Source organism: Oncorhynchus keta, unplaced genomic scaffold (assembly GCF_023373465.1).
Source record: "Oncorhynchus keta strain PuntledgeMale-10-30-2019 unplaced genomic scaffold, Oket_V2 Un_scaffold_14044_pilon_pilon, whole genome shotgun sequence".
Classification (NCBI taxonomy): Eukaryota; Metazoa; Chordata; class Actinopteri; order Salmoniformes; family Salmonidae; genus Oncorhynchus; species Oncorhynchus keta.
Window position 1 is genome coordinate 832,169 of NW_026290781.1, and position 26,757 is coordinate 858,925.

Genomic DNA, 26,757 nt, shown 5'->3' on the forward strand with positions numbered 1-26,757 from the left:
CTGCTGTGTAGGTTGGTCCTATAGTCCACCTGCTGTGTAGGTTAGTCCTATAGTCCACCTGCTGTGTAGGTTAGTCCTATAGTCCACCTGCTGTGTAGGTTATTCCTATAGTCCACCTGCTGTGTAGGTTAGTCCTATAGTCCACCTGCTGTGTAGGTTGGTCCTATAGTCTATCTGCTGTGTAGGTTGGTCCTATAGTCCACCTGCTGTGTAGGTTGGTCCTATAGTCCACCTGCTGTGTAGGTTAGTCCTATAGTCTATCTGCTGTGTAGGTTGGTCCTATAGTCCACCTGCTGTGTAGGTTAGTCCTATAGTCCACCTGCTGTGTAGGTTGGTCCTATAGTCCACCTGCTGTGTAGGTTAGTCCTATAGTCCACCTGCTGTGTAGGTTAGTCCTATAGTCTATCTGCTGTGTAGGTTGGTCCTATAGTCCACCTGCTGTGTAGGTTAGTCCTATAGTCCACCTGCTGTGTAGGTTAGTCCTATAGTCTATCTGCTGTGTAGGTTGGTCCTATAGTCCACCTGCTGTGTAGGTTGGTCCTATAGTCCACCTGCTGTGTAGGTTGGTCCTATAGTCTATCTGCTGTGTAGGTTAGTCCTATAGTCCACCTGCTGTGTAGGTTAGTCCTATAGTCCATCTGCTGTGTAGGTTGGTCCTATAGTCTATCTGCTGTGTAGGTTAGTCCTATAGTCCATCTGCTGTGTAGGTTAGTCCTATAGTCCTATAGTCTATCTGCTGTGTAGGTTGGTCCTATAGTCCATCTGCTGTGTAGGTTAGTCCTATAGTCCATCTGCTGTGTAGGTTAGTCCTATAGTCTATCTGCTGTGTAGGTTGGTCCTATAGTCCATCTGCTGTGTAGGTTAGTCCTATAGTCCTATAGTCTATCTGCTGTGTAGGTTAGTCCTATAGTCCATCTGCTGTGTAGGTTAGTCCTATAGTCCATCTGCTGTGTAGGTTAGTCCTATAGTCCATCTGCTGTGTAGGTTAGTCCTATAGTCCTATAGTCCTATAGTCTATCTGCTGTTTCTTTTTGATGGACCTTATTTGTGGCTGTTATTTGCCTTTTTATTGACTCAAAATAGTTTCATATAATAAGTTGCAACGATCTGTAGTACTTGTCAGACAGTAGGGGGCGCTATAGGCGTGCGAGACACACGCAGGGTGTGTGTGTACTGAATAAAGTAGATAATCAATAGAAACTTCTCACGTGTCATTTCACTGTTTTTTAATTCATAACCATCATGCCACAAAATAACACAAGGTCTTCCATGTATAACCGAAACAGATCTGCGTTTCATGCCTCAGACAAGACAAGAGTTTTAGCAGTTGAACTAATTGTACGTAAACGCACAGCAATGTGTGCTACTTGGTTCATCAACTACAATGTTGAATATTGTTTTGTTTTTTTTTCCCGGTGAGTCTTGTATGAATGTAGAAAGTACAATCAAACTCCAAGACCCCTGTTATTAATTACCGTTAACCACCGGTGTGAGAGCAGCAACGAGAGCCACCTAACCCCGGGAACAATCTATCGGTTAGAGAAATGATGTCATAATACATCATGTGACTGTTCAACGTTCTTATGGAAGTTCCGGAAGAATATAGAGAATGTTTATCACAGGAAAGAGGACGTTTCAAATATAAATATATATATATATACACAGGTAGAAAAATACAATTGAGAGAATAGAATATAAATAATGTTTTGGTTATGAAGATTTCAAATATATATTTCGAATGATAAAATATAGGCTTATATGGTCAACATCAAGGCTAGAAATGTGATTCGAAGTAGAGAAAAGTTACATTTCAACTCCTAACATTAGAGATTTATATAATAAAATATACATCAACACATCAATGTGAAACTATATCATGCAATGTTGCACAAAAAAAACTCAAACTCTGACAACTGTACCAGTTTACAATCAGAACTGTCGAGTGACAAAACGTGTGCTGTATGTTTCAGTCTGTTCGGATTGACAGACAAGGAGCTGTCCACTCACAGAGGTGCTGAAACCAACGAATCCTCTCGTAGTTCAATGGTTTCTGTTCTCCGCTGTTTAGCACAACATATAGTCAAACAGACAGATATAATGTCAACGACAACGTACCAGAGACGTTCTAAAATAGTTCCACGTCCAACCGACAAGACGAGATTATTTTCTTTCTCCCGTTGAAACTTTTCCACCATTTTTTCAACCGATGGCCCGTTTTGAAGTCAACACCTCCAACTGAACCGGGCCAATAGCCAACGTTAGCAGGCAGATGGAACCAACCGAAGCCAGTAGAACCAACCGAAGCCAGTAGAACCAACCGAAGCCAGTAGAACCAAACAGAAGCCTTCTAAAGAGCAGGTTTAAACTCAGGGCCACGAAGCCCAGCTTTAGAGAGTTCGTAGTTCAGTTCAAACTCCACCGGGGAAAGCCAGATGATAGGCTGCCATCATATGAGCTTTCAGCTGCTGCTTCACGTGCACGCGTCCGTGCCTCTTCCTCTCGTCGCTGCGCGCGAACCGCTTCCCGCACACCTCGCAAGAGAAAGGTTTCTCTCCGGTGTGCGTGCGCGTGTGCGTGGTCAGGTGGTCGCTCCTGCTGAAACTGCGCAGGCAGATTGCGCACTGGAACGGCTTGTGGCCCGTGTGGATGCGCACGTGGCGGTTGAGCTCGTCGGAGCGTGAGAAACGCCTCTCACAGCCGATTATTGGACACGGGAACGGCTTCACCTTCACGGCCCCGGTGCTGGAGCGGGCCGTCGCTTTACTTGCTCCAGCGGTGGCGTGAACGCCCCTGCTCCTCGGGAACACGCTGGGCAGCAGGGAGGAGAGGATGGCATCCAGGGAGGAGGAGGAGAGAGAGGCGGTGAAGGCCGCCAGGTCGCTGCATGCGTCCAGCTGCTGCGGCCCTGAGGCCCCAGTCTGGAACTCCAGAGGCTCCGTTTTGACCAGAAAGCTATCGTTGACGTAGCTCCCGTTAACAGGTACAGGGTAATTCTGAGCCCAGTCTCCCACGTAGCACGGCTCCTGTTTGACGATACACTCTGTCTTAATGTCAGTCAGCAGCAGAGAGTCCAGAAGCTCCTTTACATCTACCTGGTGATCCAGAGACTGACCAGACAGCGGGAACAGTTGCTCCAAGCTGCCCGGGGAGAAGGCATCCTGACCAGGGTGGGAGAAGTGGTCGTTGTCGCAGTTGCTGTTGAACTCGTTCTTGACCACCACAGGGGCAGCGGTGGGAGTCTGAATGTCCACCCCGGAGGACGGAGAAGGAATCTCGGTCAGATCCTGACTCCAGTATCCGCTGGAGACAGACTCCATGGAGGGAGAGTAAATAGGGGGAGAGGCCGAGCAGGGTGTGGCAGAGACGGGGAGGGAGGCAGACGGAGTCTCGCTGTTCGCCGGGTCCTCCACCGTGCAGATCCCAACTATCTCCGTGATCATGTTGAGCAGGGCTTCTGTGCTGCAGGGTGGCACCGTGCCCGGTAACGGCTCCGTGTAGAAGCTCCCGGTGTAGGCAAGAGGAGGCGACAGGCTGTCTGAGGAACAGTCATTCAGGTCGGAAAAGAAATCTGAATCAGACCCATCGGTCCCCGGGGATAACACACAACCTGAGAGAGAGAGAGACAACACAACTGCGGTTATTATCGTTATATAAACTGATAGGCTACATTAGCAAAGGCAGCAAGCATTGGGTGAAGAGGGACTGCATGGCATTACATAAGTAACATATTATTGAACAAGATGTAATTTATAGCCTATGTATTTTTGACTACAAAACAATTGCACAATAGCTACTAGAGAATACATTAGCATTCTTTATGAGTTATGTATTCAAATGTTATTGATAATGCATCGATCCTTGTAGCGAGGGGATTAGAATCTAGAGAGAAACCCACCTTGTTGCGCTGGAGATCCGACATCAGAGTCTGTACCGTCACTGCCTGAGCTGACACTGTCCACCCAGGCGCTGCACGCGTCCTCGAACTCTGACATGAAGATGTCTTCCTCTGTGAACAGCATGTTAACGGATCCGGTAAAGGTCTCGTTAAAACGAGAGGGAAAACGTTAGCTAAATGTCTGTTTATTAAAAGCTAGGTCCAAGGGTAATTAATCAATCAATCTCCAAACAGATAATGCAATTAGTCTTCGATTAAATGTGGGGATTCCCTTGGAGTGGTGAGGAGTGGGGAAGTTAAGTCCTTTGCTGAATGGTTGCTGTATTCCGTTATTCCGGTAGATGTGTCTGAATGATAAGGTTTGCTCTGCACCTCTCCATTTTATACTTTTCTGGCTGCTAGGTAACCCCTCCTCCCGCCATTGGTTCTACGTCCATGAGGATTCCCCCGCTGCGTAGCATCATGCCCAAACATGGACAGAGGATATGACGCAGGGTATCCCCCTGCCTTATAAGGACACACGGGTGTGTGACATAAAAGAGGGGATTCTCTTGAAGCTCTGTGTTCTATGCTGAAACCCGCCCACCCGCCGAGCCCAGAGCAGAGCCCGGGGTGCGCAAGAGTGATTACACAACACATAGCGGGTTAAACCTACATGTCGGTTTGAAGGGCGTGCTACTGCGCATGCAGGTGAAGAGTAATGATGACCATTTAGAGGAATAAACACACATTCCGTTTCCCCCTTCATGAGATGCAACACAGATAGGAACACAGGTTACACACTACTGGATATTACGCACTACTGGATATTTGTTTATGAAAACAAAAGCATCATAGACATCTGTCCCACGTTATAATTAGCATCTGGTCAACAGGAATGAATCACATGCATGTTATTATGAGCATCACTGGGCTTGTGTGTGTTTGTGTTGTGTGTTTGTGTTTTGTGTTTGTGTGCGCACCGTGGCGCAGTAGAAACAGGACCCGGTGCCTCTGATGGGATTGGTGGGGGATCTGCTGCGGGTGTAAACTGCTGTAATGACAATATGCATTTAGTTGAATGAGCCCTGATCTCGGGTTGGAATGGACGTCTGTTGGCATTAATGTCTGTCTTCACCACGTTTGGCTGCAGCTCAGTCTCACAGCGTTTGGTTGCAGCTCAGTCTCACAGCGTTTGGCTGCAGCTCAGTCTCACAGCGTTTGGTTTCAGCTCAGTCTCACAGCGTTTGGTTGCAGCTCAGTCTCACAGCTCAGTCTCACAGCTCAGTCTCACAGCGTTTGGCTGCAGCTCAGTCTCACAGCGTTTGGCTGCAGCTCAGTCTCACAGCTCAGTCTCACAGCTCAGTCTCACAGCTCAGTCTCACAGCGTTTGGTTGCAGCTCAGTCTCACAGCTCAGTCTCACAGCGTTTGGCTGCAGCTCAGTCTCACAGCGTTTGGCTGCAGCTCAGTCTCACAGCGTTTGGCTGCAGCTCAGTCTCACAGCTCAGTCTCACAGCTCAGTCTCACAGCTCAGTCTCACAGCTCAGTCTCACAGCTCAGTCTCACAGCGTTTGGCTACAGCTCAGTCTCACAGCTCAGTCTCACAGCTCAGTCTCACAGCGTTTGGCTGCAGCTCAGTCTCACAGCGTTTGGTTGCAGCTCAGTCTCACAGCTCAGTCTCACAGCTCAGTCTCACAGCGTTTGGTTGCAGCTCAGTCTCACAGCTCAGTCTCACAGCTCAGTCTCGCAGCGTTTGGCTGCAGCTCAGTCTCACAGAGTTTGGTTGCAGCTCAGGCTCACAGCTCAGTCTCACAGCGTTTGGTTTCAGCTCAGTCTCACAGCGTTTGGCTGCAGCTCAGTCTCACAGCTCAGTCTCACAGCTCAGTCTCACAGCGTTTGGTTGTAGCTCAGTCTCACAGCGTTTGGCTGCAGCTCAGTCTCACAGCGTTTGGCTGCAGCTCAGTCTCACAGCGTTTGGTTGCAGCTCAGTCTCACAGCTCAGTCTCACAGCTCAGTCTCACAGCTCAGTCTCACAGCTCAGTCTCACAGCGTTTGGCTACAGCTCAGTCTCACAGCTCAGTCTCAAAGCGTTTGGCTGCAGCTCAGTCTCACAGCTCAGTCTCACAGCTCAGTCTCACAGCTCAGTCTCACAGCGTTTGGCTACAGCTCAGTCTCACAGCTCAGTCTCACAGCTCAGTCTCGCAGCGTTTGGCTGCAGCTCAGTCTCACAGAGTTTGGTTGCAGCTCAGTCTCACAGCTCAGTCTCACAGCGTTTGGTTGCAGCTCAGTCTCACAGCGTTTGGTTGCAGCTCAGTCTCACAGCTTAGTCTCACAGCGTTTGGTTGCAGCTCAGTCTCACAGCGTTTGGTTGCAGCTCAGTCTCACAGCTCAGTCTCACAGCGTTTGGTTGCAGCTCAGTCTCACAGCTCAGTCTCACAGCGTTTGGTTGCAGCTCAGTCTCACAGCTCAGTCTCACAGCGTTTGGCTGCAGCTCAGTCTCACAGCTCAGTCTCACAGCGTTTGGTTGCAGCTCAGTCTCACAGCTCAGTCTCACAGCGTTTGGTTGCAGCTCAGTCTCACAGCGTTTGGCTGCAGCTCAGTCTCACAGCTCAGTCTCACAGCGTTTGGTTGTAGTTCAGTCTCACAGCTCAGTCTCACAGCGTTTGGTTGCAGCTCAGTCTCACAGCGTTTGGCTGCAGCTCAGTCTCACAGCGTTTGGTTGCAGCTCAGTCTCACAGCGTTTGGTTGTAGTTCAGTCTCACAGCTCAGTCTCACAGCGTTTGGTTGCAGCTCAGTCTCACAGCGTTTGGCTGCAGCTCAGTCTCACAGCGTTTGGTTGCAGCTCAGTCTCACAGCTCAGTCTCACAGCGTTTGGCTGCAGCTCAGTCTCACAGCGTTTGGTTGCAGCTCAGTCTCACAGCGTTTGGCTGCAGCTCAGTCTCACAGCGTTTGGCTGCAGCTCAGTCTCACAGCTCAGTCTCACAGCTGAGTCTCACAGCGTTTGGCTGCAGCTCAGTCTCACAGCGTTTGGCTGCAGCTCAGTCTCACAGCGTTTGGTTGCAGCTCAGTCTCACAGCGTTTGGTTGCAGCTCAGTCTCACAGCGTTTGGCTGCAGCTCAGTCTCACAGCGTTTGGTTGCAGCTCAGTCTCACAGCGTTTGGTTGCAGCTCAGTCTCACAGCGTTTGGCTGCAGCTCAGTCTCACAGCTCAGTCTCACAGCTGAGTCTCACAGCGTTTGGCTGCAGCTCAGTCTCACAGCGTTTGGTTGCAGCTCAGTCTCACAGCGTTTGGCTGCAGCTCAGTCTCACAGCGTTTGGCTCAGTCTTCACGTTCAGAACCATAGGCAGCGCACTGGACATGCAACATGCTACAGGGAAGCGCAGACGTGTGTGTGTGTGTGTGTGTGTGTGTGTGTGTGTGTGTGTGTGTGTGTGTGTGTGTGTGTGTGTGTGTGTGTGTGTGTGTGTGCGTGCGTGCGTGCGTGCGCGTGTGTTAGAGAGACAGAGAGAGAGAGAGGAGGGGTGATGCGCTCAGTTTTATCTGCAGAATGCTTCATTCCATTAGAAGGAGATGCATTGACCAGACATGTAACTCTGAATGATGTGTCAAACTGGAAGCAATGCGTTATACAGTCAGCCAGCCGAACTAAACATGCACATCATATTTATTTTTAATTTCGTAAACATCGTTCTGACTCGTGCACCATTGAGGACTGCTGCACACAGCGTGTCGTGAGAAAAGAGCTTTCCGTATCGTATTGTCTGTCTCCTATTGAAATATGTAGAAGTATGTACAGGGAGTAGAATGCTGGATCTATTGTTGCATCACAATGCGACACTACTCCCCATCGGTGGGTCTCCCCCTCTCTCTCCTCACCGGATGTCAGCCGCATGGTGCGTGACGATTTTACGGGCTCAGTGATTTTGCAATCAAGTTATTGACTGCACGGACTCGGTTAATTAAAACCCAATTGAATAGTTTCCCTGCAACTGTTAACTTAATAACAATCACGCGGCTTAATATAGAACAAACGTTGTGTAAACGGTAATTGCTTCATACGACACAGATTTGGTCCACCCGGGACAGACATCGCATAAAGGCAACCTAATGCTGCTTTGGAAATGCGCGCGACACACCGTCTTTGAAGTTTCGATTACTGAATCTGCAGACACGCTCTTTGAAAGTGATGCAAGCTCAGTTTTGAGATCGTGGTGGATTTCCGGATTCGCTCTCCATGGAGCTGCTTACACAACTCATATAGTTTAGAGTAAATCGATTCACAGTTTCACTGACTAGATATGAACGTCCTCTATTCATTAGACACAGCTATTTGGCTAAATCTGCATATAAGATAAATACATTAAACGTTACATTAAAAGCCCAACTCAGCAGCAAGCTAATAACTAGCCTCCACATAGCAACGCTGCATGTTGCCTAGGCTGCAGCCGTTCCTTTACACGAACACAAAAGAGCTGACAACCTGTGTCTTCCCACCGTGCTGAGAGAGTGACAGATTGACTAATAACAGCCCTGTCCAGTCAGTGTTTTAATAACACTAGCCAATCATATTGTCAGGAGGAGACCATACAAGAGGAGGTTAGATAAACTATTGACGCACAATTACGCAACTTCTACGTGACACCCTAATTGACAGGTGTAACGTAAAAAAAACCCCACCCCAAACTGTCAAGGAGATAAAAGGACTGAAAACCCACTTGGATCGATTTAAGAATAGCTGAGGACATCAAACGGTTTGTTGTTGCTTAAAATAGAAAGATTTCCCTCATTATTATTATTACATCATTCAGTTGTGACGTGTTTTTGGATTCTCTCTGAAGGGGAATGTTCCAATTCTAGAAGCAGAACCATCTGGGAGTTCTAATATAGGAGAGAGAGAGAGAGGAGCTGTGACATTCTAGAAGCAGAACCATTTGGGAGTTCTAATATAGGAGAGAGAGAGAGAGGAGCTGTGACATTCTAGAAGCAGAACCATTTGGGAGTTCTAATATAGGAGAGAGAGAGAGAGGAGCTGTGACATTCTAGAAGCAGAACCATTTGGGAGTTCTAATATAGAGAGAGAGAGAGAGAGAGGAGCTGTGACATTCTAGAAGCAGAACCATCTGGGAGTTCTAATATAGGAGAGAGAGAGAGAGAGAGAGAGGAGCTGTGACATTCTAGAAGCAGAACCATTTGGGAGTTCTAATATAGGAGAGAGAGAGAGAGGAGCTGTGACATTCTAGAAGCAGAACCATTTGGGAGTTCTAATATAGGAGAGAGAGAGAGAGAGAGAGAGGAGCTGTGACATTCTAGAAGCAGAACCATCTGGGAGTTCTAATATAGGAGAGAGAGAGAGAGGAGCTGTGACATTCTAGAAGCAGAACCATTTGGGAGTTCTAATATAGAGAGAGAGAGAGAGAGAGAGGAGCTATGACATTCTAGAAGCAGAACCATTTGGGAGTTCTAATATAGGAGAGAGAGAGAGAGGAGCTGTGACATTCTAGAAGCAGAACCATTTGGGAGTTCTAATATAGGAGAGAGAGAGAGAGAGAGGAGCTATGACATTCTAGAAGCAGAACCATTTGGGAGTTCTAATATAGGAGAGAGAGAGAGAGAGAGAGGAGCTGTGACATTCTAGAAGCAGAACCATTTGGGAGTTCTAATATAGAGAGAGAGAGAGAGAGAGAGGAGCTATGACATTCTAGAAGCAGAACCATTTGGGAGTTCTAATATAGAGAGAGAGAGAGAGAGGAGCTGTGACATTCTAGAAGCAGAACCATTTGGGAGTTCTAATATAGGAGAGAGAGAGAGAGAGAGGAGCTATGACATTCTAGAAGCAGAACCATCTGGGAGTTCTAATATAGAGAGAGAGAGAGAGAGAGGAGCTATGACATTCTAGAAGCAGAACCATTTGGGAGTTCTAATATAGGAGAGAGAGAGAGAGAGAGAGAGGAGCTGTGACATTCTAGAAGCAGAACCATTTGGGAGTTCTAATATAGGAGAGAGAGAGAGAGAGAGGAGCTATGACATTCTAGAAGCAGAACCATCTGGGAGTTCTAATATAGGAGAGAGAGAGAGAGAGAGAGAGGAGCTGTGACATTCTAGAAGCAGAACCATCTGGGAGTTCTAATATAGGAGAGAGAGAGAGAGAGAGGAGCTGTGACATTCTAGAAGCAGAACCATTTGGGAGTTCTAATATAGGAGAGAGAGAGAGAGAGAGGAGCTATGACATTCTAGAAGCAGAACCATTTGGGAGTTCTAATATAGGAGAGAGAGAGAGAGGAGCTGTGACATTCTAGAAGCAGAACCATTTGGGAGTTCTAATATAGAGAGAGAGAGAGAGAGAGGAGCTATGACATTCTAGAAGCAGAACCATTTGGGAGTTCTAATATAGGAGAGAGAGAGAGAGAGAGGAGCTATGACATTCTAGAAGCAGAACCATTTGGGAGTTCTAATATAGGAGAGAGAGAGAGAGAGAGAGAGAGAGAGGAGCTATGACATTCTAGAAGCAGAACCATCTGGGAGTTCTAATATAGGAGAGAGAGAGAGAGAGAGAGGAGCTGTGACATTCTAGAAGCAGAACCATCTGGGAGTTCTAATATAGGAGAGAGAGAGAGAGAGAGAGAGAGGAGCTGTGACATTCTAGAAGCAGAACCATTTGGGAGTTCTAATATAGGAGAGAGAGAGAGAGAGAGAGAGAGGAGCTATGACATTCTAGAAGCAGAACCATCTGGGAGTTCTAATATAGAGAGAGAGAGAGAGAGAGAGAGAGAGGAGCTGTGACATTCTAGAAGCAGAACCATTTGGGAGTTCTAATATAGGAGAGAGAGAGAGAGAGAGAGAGGAGCTGTGACATTCTAGAAGCAGAACCATCTGGGAGTTCTAATATAGGAGAGAGAGAGAGAGAGGAGCTGTGACATTCTAGAAGCAGAACCATTTGGGAGTTCTAATATAGGAGAGAGAGAGAGAGAGAGATGAACCTGGAGAAGAGTCCCCTAAGCAAGCTGGTCCTGGGGCTCTGTTCACAAACACAAACACACCCTACAGAGCCCCAGGACAACAGCACAATTAGACCCAACCAAATCATGAGAAAACAAAAAGATAATTACTTGACACATTGGAAAGAATTAACAAAAAAACAGAGCAAACTAGAATGCTATTTGGCCCTAAACAGAGAGTACACAGCGGCAGAATACCTGACCACTGTGACTGACCCAAAATTAAGGAAAGCTTTGACTATGTACAGACTCAGTGAGCATAGCCTTGCTATTGAGAAAGGCCGCCGTAGGCAGACATGGCTCTCAAGAGAAGACAGGCTATGTGCTCACTGCCCACAAAATGAGGTGGAAACTGAGCTGCACTTCCTAACCTCCTGCCCAATGTATGACCATATTAGAGAGACATATTTCCCTCAGATTACACAGATCCACAAAGAATTCGAAAACAAATTCAATTTTGATAAACTCCCACATCTACTGGGTGAAATTCCACAGTGTGACATCACAGCAGCAAGATTTGTGACCTGTTGCCATGAGAAAAGGGCAACCAGTGAAGAACAAACACCATTGTAAATACAACCCATATTTATGCTTATTTATTTTATCTTGTGTCCTTTACCATTTGTACATTGTTAAAACACTGTATATATATAATATGACATTTGTAATGTCTTTATTGTTTTGAAACTTCTGTATGTGTAATGTTTATTGTTTATTTCACTTTATATACTCACTTTATATATTATCTACCTCACTTGCTTTGGCAATGTTAACACATGTTTCCCATGCCAATAAAGCCCCTTGAATTGAATTGAATTGAATTGAGAGAGTACTTACAGAGCTGCCAGCAGAGTGGTGTCAGTTCTCTCATGTTTTGATGCTGAGTGAGACTGAACTCCAGTTTTAGACTTATAGACAGTATGCCTCTTTCCTGTTCTGACCACACACACACGGCCCTGCTGACGTTGTGAAACAGAAGAAGAGAGAGTAGATTATCTTGTCTATACTTCCTCTACCACTGTATATTTCTATAGATCTGAGAGTATTGACCAGCTGATGAAACAGAGAGAGTAGATTATCTTGTCTATACTTCCTCTACCACTGTATATTTCTATAGATCTGAGAGTATTGATTAGCTGATGAAACAGAGAGAGTAGATTATCTTGTCTATACTTCCTCTACCACTGTATATTTCTATAGGTCTGAGAGTATTGATTAGCTGATGAAACAGAGAGAGTAGATTATCTTGTCTATACTTCCTCTACAACTGTATATTTCTATAGGTCTGAGAGTATTGATTAGCTGATGAAACAGAGAGAGTAGATTATCTTGTCTATACTTCCTCTACCACTGTATATTTCTTCATTGCCACGTCTCCCACCCCTGGACTAGGATCATGTCCGTTAATGCCAACCATTCCCATGTGCTCAACTGTGTTATTCTGAGAGGACTGACCCCTAACCCCTACTGTCAGACACTACTGTAGATCTGGGAGGATTGACCTCTAATCCCTACTATCAGTCACTACTGTCAATCTGAGAGGATTGACCTCTAACCCCTACTGTCAGACACTACTGTAGATCTGAGAGGACTGACCTCTAACCCCTACTGTCAGACACTACTGTAGATCTGAGAGGACTGACCTCTAACCCCTACTGTCAGACACTACTGTAGATCTGAGAGGACTGACCTCTAACCCCTACTGTCAGACACTACTGTAGATCTGAGAGGATTGACTCCTAACCCCTACTGTCAGTCACTACTATAGGGAGGAGGAGCTAAAGGCTCGAGAGTAGGGTCTAGGGAGTAGGGTCTAGGGAGTAGGGTCCAGGGAGTAGGGTCCAGGGAGTAGGGTCCAGGGAGTAGGGTCCAGGGAGTAGGGTCCAGGGAGTAGGGCCTAGGGAGTAGGGTCCAGGGAGTAGGGTCCAGGGAGTAGGGTCTAGGGAGTAGGGTCCAGGGAGTAGGGTCCAGGGAGTAGGGTCCAGGGAGTAGGGTCCAGGGAGTAGGGTCCAGGGAGTAGGGTCTAGGGAGTAGGGTCTAGGGAGTAGGGTCTAGGGAGTAGGGTCCAGGGAGTAGGGTCCAGGGAGTAGGGTCTAGGGAGTAGGGTCCAGGGAGTAGGGTCCAGGGAGTAGGGTCCAGGGAGTAGGGTCTAGGGAGTAGGGTCCAGGGAGTAGGGTCCAGGGAGTAGGGTCCAGGGAGTAGGGTCTAGGGAGTAGGGTCCAGGGAGTAGGGTCTAGGGAGTAGGGTCCAGGGAGTAGGGTCCAGGGAGTAGGGTCCAGGGAGTAGGGTCCAGGGAGTAGGGTCTAGGGAGTAGGGTCCAGGGAGTAGGGTCCAGGGAGTAGGGTCCAGGGATTAGGGTCCAGGGAGTAGGGTCCAGGGAGTAGGGTCCAGGGAGTAATGTCTTTACTGTTTTTAAACTTCTGTATGTGTAATGTTTACTGTTAATTTTTGTTGTTTTTCACTTTATATATTCACTTTGTATGTTGTCTACCTCACTTGCTTTGGCAATGTTAACACATGTTTCCCATGCCAATAAAGCCATTGAATTGAACTGAATTGAATTGAATTGAGAGGAGCTGTGACATTCTAGAAGCAGAACCATCTGGGAGTTCTAATATAGGAGAGAGAGAGAGAGACCTAATTGACAACCAAACAAACCAAAACAAAGGCAAAGTCTTCTCATGCTTTGTTGATTTCAAAAAAGCCTTCGACTCAATCTGGCATGAGGGTCTGCTATACAAACTGATGGAAAGTGGTGTTGGGGGTAAAACATACGACATTATAAAATCCATGTACACAAACAACAAGTGTGCGGTTAAAATTGGCAAAAACACACACATTTCTCCACACAGGGTCGTGGGGTTAGACAGGGATGCAGCTTAAGCCCCACCCTCTTCAACATATATATCAACGAATTGGCGCGGGCACTAGAAAAGTCTGTAGCACCCGGCCTCCCCTGCTAGAATCCGAAGTCAAATGTCTGCTGTTTGCTGATGATCTGGTGCTTCTGTCACCAACCAAGGAGGGCCTACAGCAGCACCTAGATCTTATGCACAAATTCTGTCAGACCTGGGCCCTGACAGTAAATCTCAGTAAGACCAAAATAATGGTGTTCCAAAAAGGTCCAGTCACCAGGACCACAAATACAAATTCCATCTAGACACTGTTGCCCTAGAGCACACAAAAAACTATACATACCTTGGCCTAAACATCAGCGCCACAGGTAACTTCCACAAAGCTGTGAACGATCTGAGAGACAAGGCAAGAAGGGCATTCTATGCCATCAAAAGAAACATACATTTCAACATACCAATTAGGATTTGGCTAAAAATACTTGAATCAGTCATAGAGCCCATTGCCCTTTATGGTTGTGAGGTCTGGGGTCCGCTCACCAACCAAGACTTCACAAAAAGGGACAAACACCAAATTGAGACTCTGCACGCAGAATTCTGCAAAAATATCCTCTGTGTACAACGTAAAACACCAAATAATGCATGCAGAGCAGAATTAGGCCGATACCCACTAATTATCAAAATCCAGAAAAGAGCCGTTAAATTCTACAACCACCTAAAAGGAAGCGATTCACAAACCTTCCATAACAAAGCCATCACCTACAGAGAGATGAACCTGGAGAAGAGTCCCCTAAGCAAGCTGGTCCTGGGGCTCTGTTCACAAACACAAACACACCCTACAGAGCCCCAGGACAACAGCACAATTAGACCCAACCAAATCATGAGAAAACAAAAAGATAATTACTTAACACATTGGAAATAATTAACAAAAAACAGAGCAAACTAGAATGCTATTTGGCCCTACACAGAGAGTACACAGCGGCAGAATACCTGACCACTGTGACTGACCCAAAATTAAGGAAAGCTTTGACTATGTACAGACTCAGTGAGCATAGCCTTGCTATTGAGAAAGGCCGCCGTAGGCAGACATGGCTCTCAAGAGAAGACAGGCTATGTGCTCACTGCCCACAAAATGAGGTGGAAACTGAGCTGCACTTCCTAACCGCCCAATGTATGACCATATTAGAGAGACATATTTCCCCCAGATTACACAGATCCACAAAGAATTCGAAAACAAATCCAATTTTGAAAAACTCCCATATCCACTGGGTGAAATACCACAGTGTGACATCACAGCAGCAAGATGTGTGACCTGTTGCCACGAGAAAAGGGCAACCAGTGAAGAACAAACACCATTGTAAATACAACCCATATTTATGCTTATTCATTTTATCTTGTGTCCTTTAACTATTTGTACATTGTATATATATATATATAATATGACATTTGTAATGTCTTTACTGTTTTGAAACTGTTGTATGTGTAATGTTTACTGTTAATGTTTGTTGTTTTTCACTTTATATATTCACTTTGTATGTTGTCTACCTCACTTGCTTTGGCAATGTTAACACATGTTTCCCATGCCAATAAAGCCATTGAATTGAACTGAATTGAATTGAATTGAGAGGAGCTGTGACATTCTAGAAGCAGAACCATCTGGGAGTTCTAATATAGGAGAGAGAGAGAGAGACCCTAATTGACAACCAAACAAACCAAAACAAAGGCAAAGTCTTCTCATGCTTTGTTGATTTCAAAAAAGCCTTCGACTCAATCTGGCATGAGGGTCTGCTATACAAACTGATGGAAAGTGGTGTTGGGGGTAAAACATACGACATTATAAAATCCATGTACACAAACAACAAGTGTGCGGTTAAAATTGGCAAAAAACACACACATTTCTCCACACAGGGTCGTGGGGTTAGACAGGGATGCAGCTTAAGCCCCACCCTCTTCAACATATATATCAACGAATTGGCGCGGGCACTAGAAAAGTCTGTAGCACCCGGCCTCCCCCTGCTAGAATCCGAAGTCAAATGTCTGCTGTTTGCTGATGATCTGGTGCTTCTGTCACCAACCAAGGAGGGCCTACAGCAGCACCTAGATCTTATGCACAAATTCTGTCAGACCTGGGCCCTGACAGTAAATCTCAGTAAGACCAAAATAATGGTGTTCCAAAAAAGGTCCAGTCACCAGGACCACAAATACAAATTCCATCTAGACACTGTTGCCCTAGAGCACACAAAAACTATACATACCTTGGCCTAAACATCAGCGCCACAGGTAACTTCCACAAAGCTGTGAACGATCTGAGAGACAAGGCAAGAAGGGCATTCTATGCCATCAAAAGAAACATACATTTCAACATACCAATTAGGATTTGGCTAAAAATACTTGAATCAGTCATAGAGCCCATTGCCCTTTATGGTTGTGAGGTCTGGGGTCCGCTCACCAACCAAGACTTCACAAAAAGGGACAAACACCAAATTGAGACTCTGCACGCAGAATTCTGCAAAAATATCCTCTGTGTACAACGTAAAACACCAAATAATGCATGCAGAGCAGAATTAGGCCGATACCCACTAATTATCAAAATCCAGAAAAGAGCCGTTAAATTCTACAACCACCTAAAAGGAAGCGATTCACAAACCTTCCATAACAAAGCCATCACCTACAGAGAGATGAACCTGGAGAAGAGTCCCCTAAGCAAGCTGGTCCTGGGGCTCTGTTCACAAACACAAACACACCCTACAGAGCCCCAGGACAACAGCACAATTAGACCCAACCAAATCATGAGAAAACAAAAAGATAATTACTTAACACATTGGAAATAATTAACAAAAAAACAGAGCAAACTAGAATGCTATTTGGCCCTACACAGAGAGTACACAGCGGCAGAATACCTGACCACTGTGACTGACCCAAAATTAAGGAAAGCTTTGACTATGTACAGACTCAGTGAGCATAGCCTTGCTATTGAGAAAGGCCGCCGTAGGCAGACATGGCTCTCAAGAGAAGACAGGCTATGTGCTCACTGCCCACAAAATGAGGTGGAAACTGAGCTGCACTTCCTAACCGCCCAATGTATGACCATATTAGAGAGACATATTTCCCCCAGATTACACAGATCCACAAAGAATTCGAAAACAAATCCAATTTTGAAAAACTCCCATATCCACTGGGTGAAATACCACAGTGTGACATCACAGCAGCAAGATGTGTGACCTGTTGCCACGAGAAAAGGGCAACCAGTGAAGAACAAACACCATTGTAAATACAACCCATATTTATGCTTATTCATTTTATCTTGTGTCCTTTAACTATTTGTACATTGTATATATATATATATAATATGACATTTGTAATGTCTTTACTGTTTTGAAACTGTTGTATGTGTAATGTTTACTGTTAATGTTTGTTGTTTTTCACTTTATATATTCACTTTGTATGTTGTCTACCTCACTTGCTTTGGCAGTGTTAACACATGTTTCCCATGCCAATAAAGCCCTTGAATTGAATTGAATTGAATTGAATTGAGAGAGAGAGGAGCTGTGACATTCTAGAAGCAGAACCATCTGGGAGTTCTAATATTGGAGAGAGAGGAGATGTGGCATGTGTGGAGGAGGGGTGGGAACAACTCGAAGGCTGTAACCATGGTGCTACTGGCAGGCGAAGAGTTCTTTCTCTTCCTTCTCCTAAAAACATGACTATCAATACACACACACACACACACACACACACACACACACACACACACACACCGTGTCATTGCGTCAATAGCAGAGCGTATGTAAGAGCCATGTCCTTGTGTCACTCTGGTCTCCAGCATGTATATCTATTCACTAACTGACAGAGCAGTCTGTCTCTATTCACTAACTGACAGACAGAGCAGTCTGTCTCTATTCACTAACTGACAGAGCAGTCTGTCTCTATTCACTAACTGACAGACAGAGCAGTCTGTCTCTATTCACTAACTGACAGAGCAGTCTGTCTCTATTCACTAACTGACAGAGCAGTCTGTCTCTATTCACTAACTGACAGAGCAGTCTGTCTCTATTCACTAACTGACACACAGAGCAGTCTGTCTCTATTCACTAACTGACAGAGCAGTCTGTCTCTATTCACTAACTGACAGAGCAGTCTGTCTCTATTCACTAACTGACACACAGAGCAGTCTGTCTCTATTCACTAACTGACACACAGAGCAGTCTGTCTCTATACACTAACTGACACACAGAGCAGTCTGTCTCTATACACTAACTGACAGAGCAGTCTGTCTCTATACACTAACTGACACACAGAGTCATATTTTTGGTGTTTGATCTGCAAAAAAAAGGATTTCTGCTGTAATTTCACCCAAGCCTGTGTCCTTCTCTACTCAGGGTCCTGATTCATTGAAACACTTCTAGTATCAAAAGTGTGCATTTACTAAGGGACTTGTAGATATCTGGTAAAACAACAGCTTGGACTGTGTTGTAGCAGAGTAGACGTGTAGATGAGTTCACGTCAGCCCAACATACATTTCTTGCTTTTGCACGCCCAATTTTTCAGTTTTTGATTAGTTAAAAAAGTTTGAAATATCCAATAACTGTTGTTCCACTTCATGATTGTGTCCCACTTGTTGTTGATTCTTCACAAAAAATACAGTTTTATATCTTTATGTTTGAAGCCTGAAATGTGGCAAAAGGTCGCATATGGAGATAGATATAGATATATATGGAGATAGATATAGATATATATGGAGGTAGATATAGATATATATGGAGGTAGATATAGATATATATGGAGATAGATATAGATATATATGGAGGTAGATATAGATATATATGGAGATAGATATAGATATATATGGAGGTAGATATAGATATATATGGAGGTAGATATAGATATATATGGAGGTAGATATAGATATATATGGAGATAGATATAGATATATATGGAGATAGATATAGATATATATGGAGGTAGATATAGATATATATGGAGATAGATATAGATATATATGGAGGTAGATATAGATATATATGGAGGTAGATATAGATATATATGGAGGTAGATATAGATATATATGGAGATAGATATAGATATATATAGATATAGATATATATGGAGTAGATATAGATATATATGGAGGTAGATATAGATATATATGGAGGTAGATATAGATATATATGGAGATAGATATAGATATAGATATATATGGAGGTAGATATAGATATATATGGAGATAGATATAGATATATATGGAGGTAGATATAGATATATATGGAGGTAGATATAGATATATATGGAGATAGATATAGATATATATGGAGGTAGATATAGATATATATGGAGATAGATATAGATATATATGGAGTAGATATAGATATAGATATATATATGGAGATAGATATAGATATATATGGAGGTAGATATAGATATATATGGAGGTAGATATAGATATATATGGAGATAGATATAGATATATATGGAGGTAGATATAGATATATATGGAGGTAGATATAGATATATATGGAGATAGATATAGATATATATGGAGGTAGATATAGATATATATGGAGGTAGATATAGATATATATGGAGATAGATAGATATAGATATAGATATATATGGAGATAGATATAGATATATATGGAGGTAGATATAGATATATATAGGAGATAGATATAGGTAGATATATATGGAGGTAGATATAGATATATATAGATATAGATATATATGGAGGTAGATATAGATATATATGGAGGTAGATATAGATATATATGGAGGTAGATATAGATATATATGGAGGTAGATATAGATATATATGGAGGTAGATATAGATATATATGGAGGTAGATATAGATATATATGGAGGTAGATATAGATATATATGGAGGTAGATATAGATATATATGGAGGTAGATATAGATATATATGGAGGTAGATATAGATATATATGGAGGTAGATATAGATATATATGGAGGTAGATATAGATATATATGGAGGTAGATATAGATATATATGGAGATAGATATAGATATATATGGAGGTAGATATAGATATATATGGAGGTAGATATAGATATATATGGAGGTAGATATAGATATATATGGAGGTAGATATAGATATATATGGAGGTAGATATAGATATATATGGAGATAGATATAGATATATATGGAGATAGATATAGATATATATGGAGGTAGATATAGATATATATGGAGGTAGTTTTGTGGCAATACAAATAATGAGTTAAATATGCGAACATATTTCGTTTTATTTCCTCAAAGAGTCGGATGGGAGGGATATACTACTACAGACACCCAACCAGATCTGACCAGGCCCAGATCCTCAATGAGTCGGATGGGAGTGACATACTATTACAGACACCCGACCAGATCTGACCAGGCCCAGATCCTCAATGAGTCGGATGGGAGGGATATACTACTACAGACACCCGACCAGATCTGACCAGGCCCAGATCCGACCAGGCCCAGATCCGACCAGGCCCAGATCCGACCAGGCCCAGATCCGACCAGGCCCAGATCCTCAATGAGTCGGATGGGAGGGATATACTACTACAGACACCCGGCCAGATCTGACCAGGCCCAGATCCGAACAAGGCCCAGATCCGACCAGGCCCAGATCCGACCAGGCCCAGATCCTCAATGAGTCGGATGGGAGGGACATACTACTAAAGACACCCGACCAGATCTGATCAGGCCCAGATCCTCAATGAGTCGGATGGGAGTGACATACTACTACAGACACCTGACCAGATCTGACCAGGCCCAGATCCGACCAGGCCCAGATCCTCAATGAGTCGGATGGGAGGGACATACTACTACAGACACCCGACCAGATCTGACCAGGCCCAAATCTTCAATGAGTCAGATGGGAGGGATATACTACTACAGACACCCGACCAGATCTGACCAGGCCCAGATCCTCAATGAGTCGGATGGGAGGGATATACTACTACAGACACCCGACCAGATCTGACCAGGCCCAGATCCTCAATGAGTCAGATGGGAGGGACATACTAGTACAGACACCCGACCATATCCGACCAGGCCCAGATCCGACCAGGCCCAAATCCTTAATGAGTCGGATGGGAGGGACATACTAGTACAGACACCCGACCAGATCTGACCAGGCCCAGATCCGACGACCAGGCCCAGATCCGACCAGGCCCAGATCCGACCAGGCCCAGATCCGACCAGGCCCAGATCCTCAATGAGTCGGATGGGAGTGACATACTACTACAGACACCCGACCAGATCTGACCAGGCCCAGATCCTCAATGAGTCGGATGGGAGGGATATACTACTACAGACACCCGACCAGATCTGACCAGGCAAAGATCCGACCAGGCCCAGATCCTCAATGAGTCGGATGGGAGTGACATACTACTAAAGACACCCGACCAGATCCGACCAGGCCCAGATCCTCAATGAGTCGGATGGGAGGGATATAATACTACAGACACCTGACCAGATCTGACCAGGCCCAGATCCGACCAGGCCCAGATCCTCAATGAGTCGGATGGGAGGGACATACTACTACAGACACCTGACCAGATCTGACCAGGCCCAGATCCGACCAGGCCCATAACCGACGGAGCCCAAATCCTTAATGAGTCGGATGGGAGGGATATACTACTACAGACACCCGACCAGATCTGACCAGGCCCAGATCCTCAATGAGTCGGATGGGAGTGACATACTACTAAAGACACCCGACCAGATCTGACCAGGCCCAGATCCTCAATGAGTCGGATGGGAGGGATATACTACTACAGACACCCGACCAGATCTGACCAGGCCCAGATCCGACCAGGCCCAGATCCGACCAGGCCCAGATCCGACCAGGCCCAGATCCTGAATAAGTCGGATGGGAGGGATATACTACTACAGACACCCGACCAGATCTGACCAGGCCCAGATCCTCAATGAGTCAGATGGGAGGGACATACTAGTACAGACACCCGACCATATCCGACCAGGCCCAGATCCGACCAGGCCCAAATCCTTAATGAGTCAGATGGGAGGGACATACTAGTACAGACACCCGACCAGATCTGACCAGGCCCAGATCCGACGACCAGGCCCAGATCCGACCAGGCCCAGATCCGACCAGGCCCAGATCCGACCAGGCCCAGATCCTCAATGAGTCGGATGGGAGTGACATACTACTACAGACACCCGACCAGATCTGACCAGGCCCAGATCCTCAATGAGTCGGATGGGAGGGATATACTACTACAGACACCCGACCAGATCTGACCAGGCAAAGATCCGACCAGGCCCAGATCCTCAATGAGTCGGATGGGAGTGACATACTACTAAAGACACCCGACCAGATCCGACCAGGCCCAGATCCTCAATGAGTCGGATGGGAGGGATATACTACTACAGACACCTGACCAGATCTGACCAGGCCCAGATCCGACCAGGCCCAGATCCTCAATGAGTCGGATGGGAGGGACATACTACTACAGACACCTGACCAGATCTGACCAGGCCCAGATCCGACGAGGCCCATAACCGACGGAGCCCAAATCCTTAATGAGTCGGATGGGAGGGATATACTACTACGGACACCCGACCAGATCTGACCAGGCCCAGATCCTCAATGAGTCGGATGGGAGGGACAAACTACTACAGACACCCGACCAGATCTGACCAGGCCCAGATCCGACGACCAGGCCCAGATCCGACCAGGCCCAGATCCGACCAGGCCCAGATCCTCAATGAGTCGGATGGGAGTGACATACTACTACAGACACCCGACCAGATCTGACCAGGCCCAGATCCTCAATGAGTCGGATGGGAGGGATATACTACTACAGACACCCGACCAGATCTGACCAGGCCCAGATCCTCAATGAGTCGGATGGGAGGGATATACTACTACACACACCCGACCAGATCTGACCAGGCAAAGATCCGACCAGGCCCAGATCCTCAATGAGTCGGATGGGAGTGACATACTACTACAGACACCCGACCAGATCTGATCAGGCCCAGATCCTCAATGAGTCGGATGGGAGTGACATACTACTAAAGACACCCGACCAGATCCGACCAGGCCCAGATCCTCAATGAGTCGGATGGGAGGGATATACTACTACAGACACCCGACCAGATCCGACCAGGCCCAGATCCTCAATGAGTCGGATGGGAGGGACATACTACTACAGACACCCCACCAGATCTGACCAGGCCCAGATCCGACCAGGCCCAGATCCTCAATGAGTCGGATGGGAGGGACATACTACTACAGACACCCCACCAGATCTGACCAGGCCCAGATCCTCAATGAGTCGGATGGGAGGGATATACTACTACAGACACCGACCAGATCTGATCAGGCCCAGATCCTCAATGAGTCGGATGGGAGGGACATACTACTACAGACACCCGACCAGATCTGACCAGGCCCAGATCCGACCAGGTCCAGATCCGACCAGGCCCAGATCCGACCAGGCCCAAATCCTCAATGAGTCGGATGGGAGGGACATACTACTACAGACACCCGACCAGATCTGACCAGGCCCAGATCCTCAATGAGTCGGATGGGAGAGATATACTACTACAGACACCCGACCAGATCTGACCAGGCCCAGATCCCCAATGAGTCGGATGGGAGTGACATACTACTAAAGACACCCGACCAGATCTGACCAGGCCCAGATCCGACCAGGCCCAGATCCTCAATGAGTCGGATGGGAGGGATATACTACTACAGACACCCGACCAGATCCGACCAGGCCCAGATCCTCAATGAGTCGGATGGGAGGGACATACTACTACAGACACCCCACCAGATCTGACCAGGCCCAGATCCGACCAGGCCCAGATCCTCAATGAGTCGGATGGGAGGGACATACTACTACAGACACCCCACCAGATCTGACCAGGCCCAGATCCTCAATGAGTCGGATGGGAGGGATATACTACTACAGACACCCGACCAGATCTGACCAGGCCCAGATCCTCAATGAGTCGGATGGGAGGGACATACTACTACAGACACCCGACCAGATCTGACCAGGCCCAGATCCGACCAGGCCCAGATCCGACCAGGTCCAGATCCGACCAGGCCCAGATCCGACCAGGCCCAAATCCTCAATGAGTCGGATGGGAGGGACATACTACTACAGACACCCGACCAGATCTGACCAGGCCCAGATCCTCAATGAGTCAGATGGGAGGGATATACTACTACAGACACCCGACCAGATCTGACCAGGCCCAGATCCTCAATGAGTCAGATGGGAGTGACATACTACTAAAGACACCCGACCAGATCTGACCAGGCCCAGATCCTCAATGAGTCGGATGGGAGTGACATACTACTAAAGACACCCGACCAGATCTGACCAGGCCCAGATCCTCAATGAGTCAGATGGGAGGGACATACTACTACAGGAACCCGACCAGATCTGATCAGGCCCAAATCCTCAATGAGTCGGATGGGAGGGACATACTACTACAGACACCCGACCAGATCAGACCAGGCCCAGATCCTCAATAAGTCGGATGGGAGGGACATACTACTACAGACACCCGACCAGATCTGACCAGGCCCAGATCCTCAATGAGTCAGATGGGAGGGACATACTACTACAGACACCCGACCAGATCTGACCAGGCCCTGATCCTCAATGAGTCAGATGGGAGGGACATACTACTACAGACACCCGACCAGATCAGACCAGGCCCAGATCCGACCAGGCCCAGATCTAACCAGGCCCAGATCCTCAATGAGTCGGATGGGAGGGATATACTACTACAGACACCGACCAGATCTGACCAGGCCCAGACCCGACCAGGCCCAGATCCGACCAGGCCCAGATCCGACCAGGCCCAGATCCTCAATGAGTCAGATGGGAGGGATATACTACTACAGACACCCGACCAGATCTGACCAGGCCCAAATTCTCAATAAGTCGGATGGGAGGGACATACTACTACAGACACCCGACCAGATCCGACCAGGCCCAGATCCGACCAGGCCCAGATCCTCAATGAGTCGGATGGGAGGGATATACTACTACAGACACCCGACCAGATCTGACCAGGCCCAGATCCGACCAGGCCCAGATCCGACCAGGCCCAAATCCTCAATGAGTCGGATGGGAGGGATATACTACTACAGACACCCGACCAGATCTGACCAGGCCAAGATCCTCAATGAGTCGGATGGGAGGGACATACTACTACAGACACCCAACCAGATCTGACCAGGCCCAGATCCTCAATGAGTCGGATGGGAGGGACATACTACTACAGACACCCGACCAGATCTGACCAGGCCCAGATCCTCAATGAGTCAGATGGGAGTGACATACTACTAAAGACACCCGACCAGATCTGACCAGGCCCAGATCCTCAATGAGTCGGATGGGAGTGACATACTACTAAAGACACCCGACCAGATCTGACCAGGCCCAGATCCTCAATGAGTCGGATGGGAGGGATATACTACTACAGACACCCGACCAGATCTGACCAGGCCCAGATCCTCAATGAGTCGGATGGGAGTGACATACTACTAAAGACACCCGACCAGATCTGACCAGGCCCAGATCCTCAATGAGTCGGATGGGAGGGACATACTACTACAGGAACCCGACCAGATCCGACCAGGCCCAGATCCGACCTGGCCCATATCCTCAATAAGTCGGATGGGAGGGACATACTACTACAGACACCCGACCAGATCTGATCAGGCCCAGATCCTCAATGAGTCAGATGGGAGGGACATACTACTACAGACACCCGACCAGATCTGACCAGGCCCAGATCCGACCAGGCCCAGATCTGACCATGCCCTGATCCTCAATGAGTCAGATGGGAGGGACATACTACTACAGACACCCGACCAGATCTGACCAGGCCCAGATCCGACCAGGCCCAGATCTGACCAGGCCCAGATCCTCAATGAGTCGGATGGGAGGGATATACTACTACAGACACCGACCAGATCTGACCAGGCCCAGACCCGACCAGGCCCAGATCCGACCAGGCCCAGATCCGACCAGGCCCAAATCCTTAATGAGTCGGATGGGAGGGATATACTACTAAAGACACCCGACCAGATCTGACCAGGCCCAGATCCGACCAGGCCCAAATTCTCAATAAGTCGGATGGGAGTGACATACTACTACAGACACCCGACCAGATCTGACCAGGCCCAGACCCGACCAGGCCCAGATCCGACCAGGCCCAGATCCGACCAGGCCCAAATCCTTAATGAGTCGGATGGGAGTGACATACTACTAAAGACCCCCGACCAGATCTGACCAGGCCCAAATTCTCAATAAGTCGGATGGGAGGGACATACTACTACAGACACCCGACCAGATCCGACCAGGCCCAGATCCGACCAGGCCCAGATCCGACCAGGCCCAGATCCAACCAGGCCCAGATCCGACCGGCCCAAATCCTCAATGAGTCGGATGGGAGGGATATACTACTACAGACACCCGACCAGATCTGACCAGGCCCAGATCTGACCAGGCCCAGATCCTCAATGAGTCGGATGGGAGGGATATACTACTACAGACACCCGACTAGATCCGACCAGGCCCAGATCCGACCAGGCCCAGATCTGACCAGGCCCAGATCTGACCAGGCCCAGATCCTCAATGAGTCGGATGGGAGGGATATACTACTACAGACACCTGACTAGATCTGACCAGGCCCAGATCCTCAATGAGTCAGATGGGAGGGATATACTACTACAGACACCCGACCAGATCTGACCAGGCCCAGATCCTCAATGAGTCGGATGGGAGGGATATACTACTACAGACACCTGACTAGATCTGACCAGGCCCAGATCTGACCAGGCCCAGATCCGACCAGGCCCAGATCCTCAATGAGTCGGATGGGAGGGACATACTACTAAAGACACCCGACCAGATCTGACCAGGCCCAGATCCTCAATGAGTCGGATGGGAGTGACATACTACTACAGACACCCGACCAGATCTGACCAGGCCCAGATCCTCAATGAGTCAGATGGGAGGGATATACTACTA

The 26,757-nt window shown here is 46.9% G+C and overlaps 3 protein-coding genes across 3 annotated transcripts in view; all 3 read right to left on the reverse strand.

Moving 5' to 3' along the window:
• The window catches only part of LOC127927421 (low affinity immunoglobulin gamma Fc region receptor II-like), a 118,065-nt gene extending 106,310 nt beyond the window's left edge, over positions 1–11,755 (reverse strand). Inside the window, exon 1 of the mRNA XM_052513790.1 lies at positions 11,708–11,755. Coding sequence (XP_052369750.1) covers positions 11,708–11,741 — 34 coding nt within the window. The 5' untranslated portion in view covers positions 11,742–11,755. The remainder of the gene's footprint in view (positions 1–11,707) is intronic.
• LOC127927424 (uncharacterized) overlaps positions 1–26,757 on the reverse strand; it is a 185,547-nt gene that overhangs the window by 115,830 nt on the left and 42,960 nt on the right. The gene's annotated exons all lie outside the window — the stretch shown is intronic.
• On the reverse strand, positions 1,220–4,318 carry LOC118382132 (early growth response protein 1-B-like). The gene is made up of 2 exons (XM_035768993.2): positions 3,896–4,318; positions 1,220–3,607 (listed from the first exon to the last, which is right to left on the reverse strand). Exons 1-2 carry the CDS (start codon positions 4,017–4,019, stop codon positions 2,409–2,411), a joined length of 1,323 nt encoding a protein of 440 aa, XP_035624886.1. The 5' UTR covers positions 4,020–4,318; the 3' UTR covers positions 1,220–2,408.

Excerpts from the sequence above, each read along its gene's own strand:
- LOC118382132 (XM_035768993.2), bottom strand. The coding sequence starts at position 4,019 with ATGCTGTTCACAGAGGAAGACATCTTCATGTCAGAGTTCGAGGACGCG. Across the intron at positions 3,608-3,895 it reads CGGATCTCCAGCGCAACAAG|GTTGTGTGTTATCCCCGGGG; the intron begins GTGGGTTTCTCT and ends TCTCTCTCTCAG.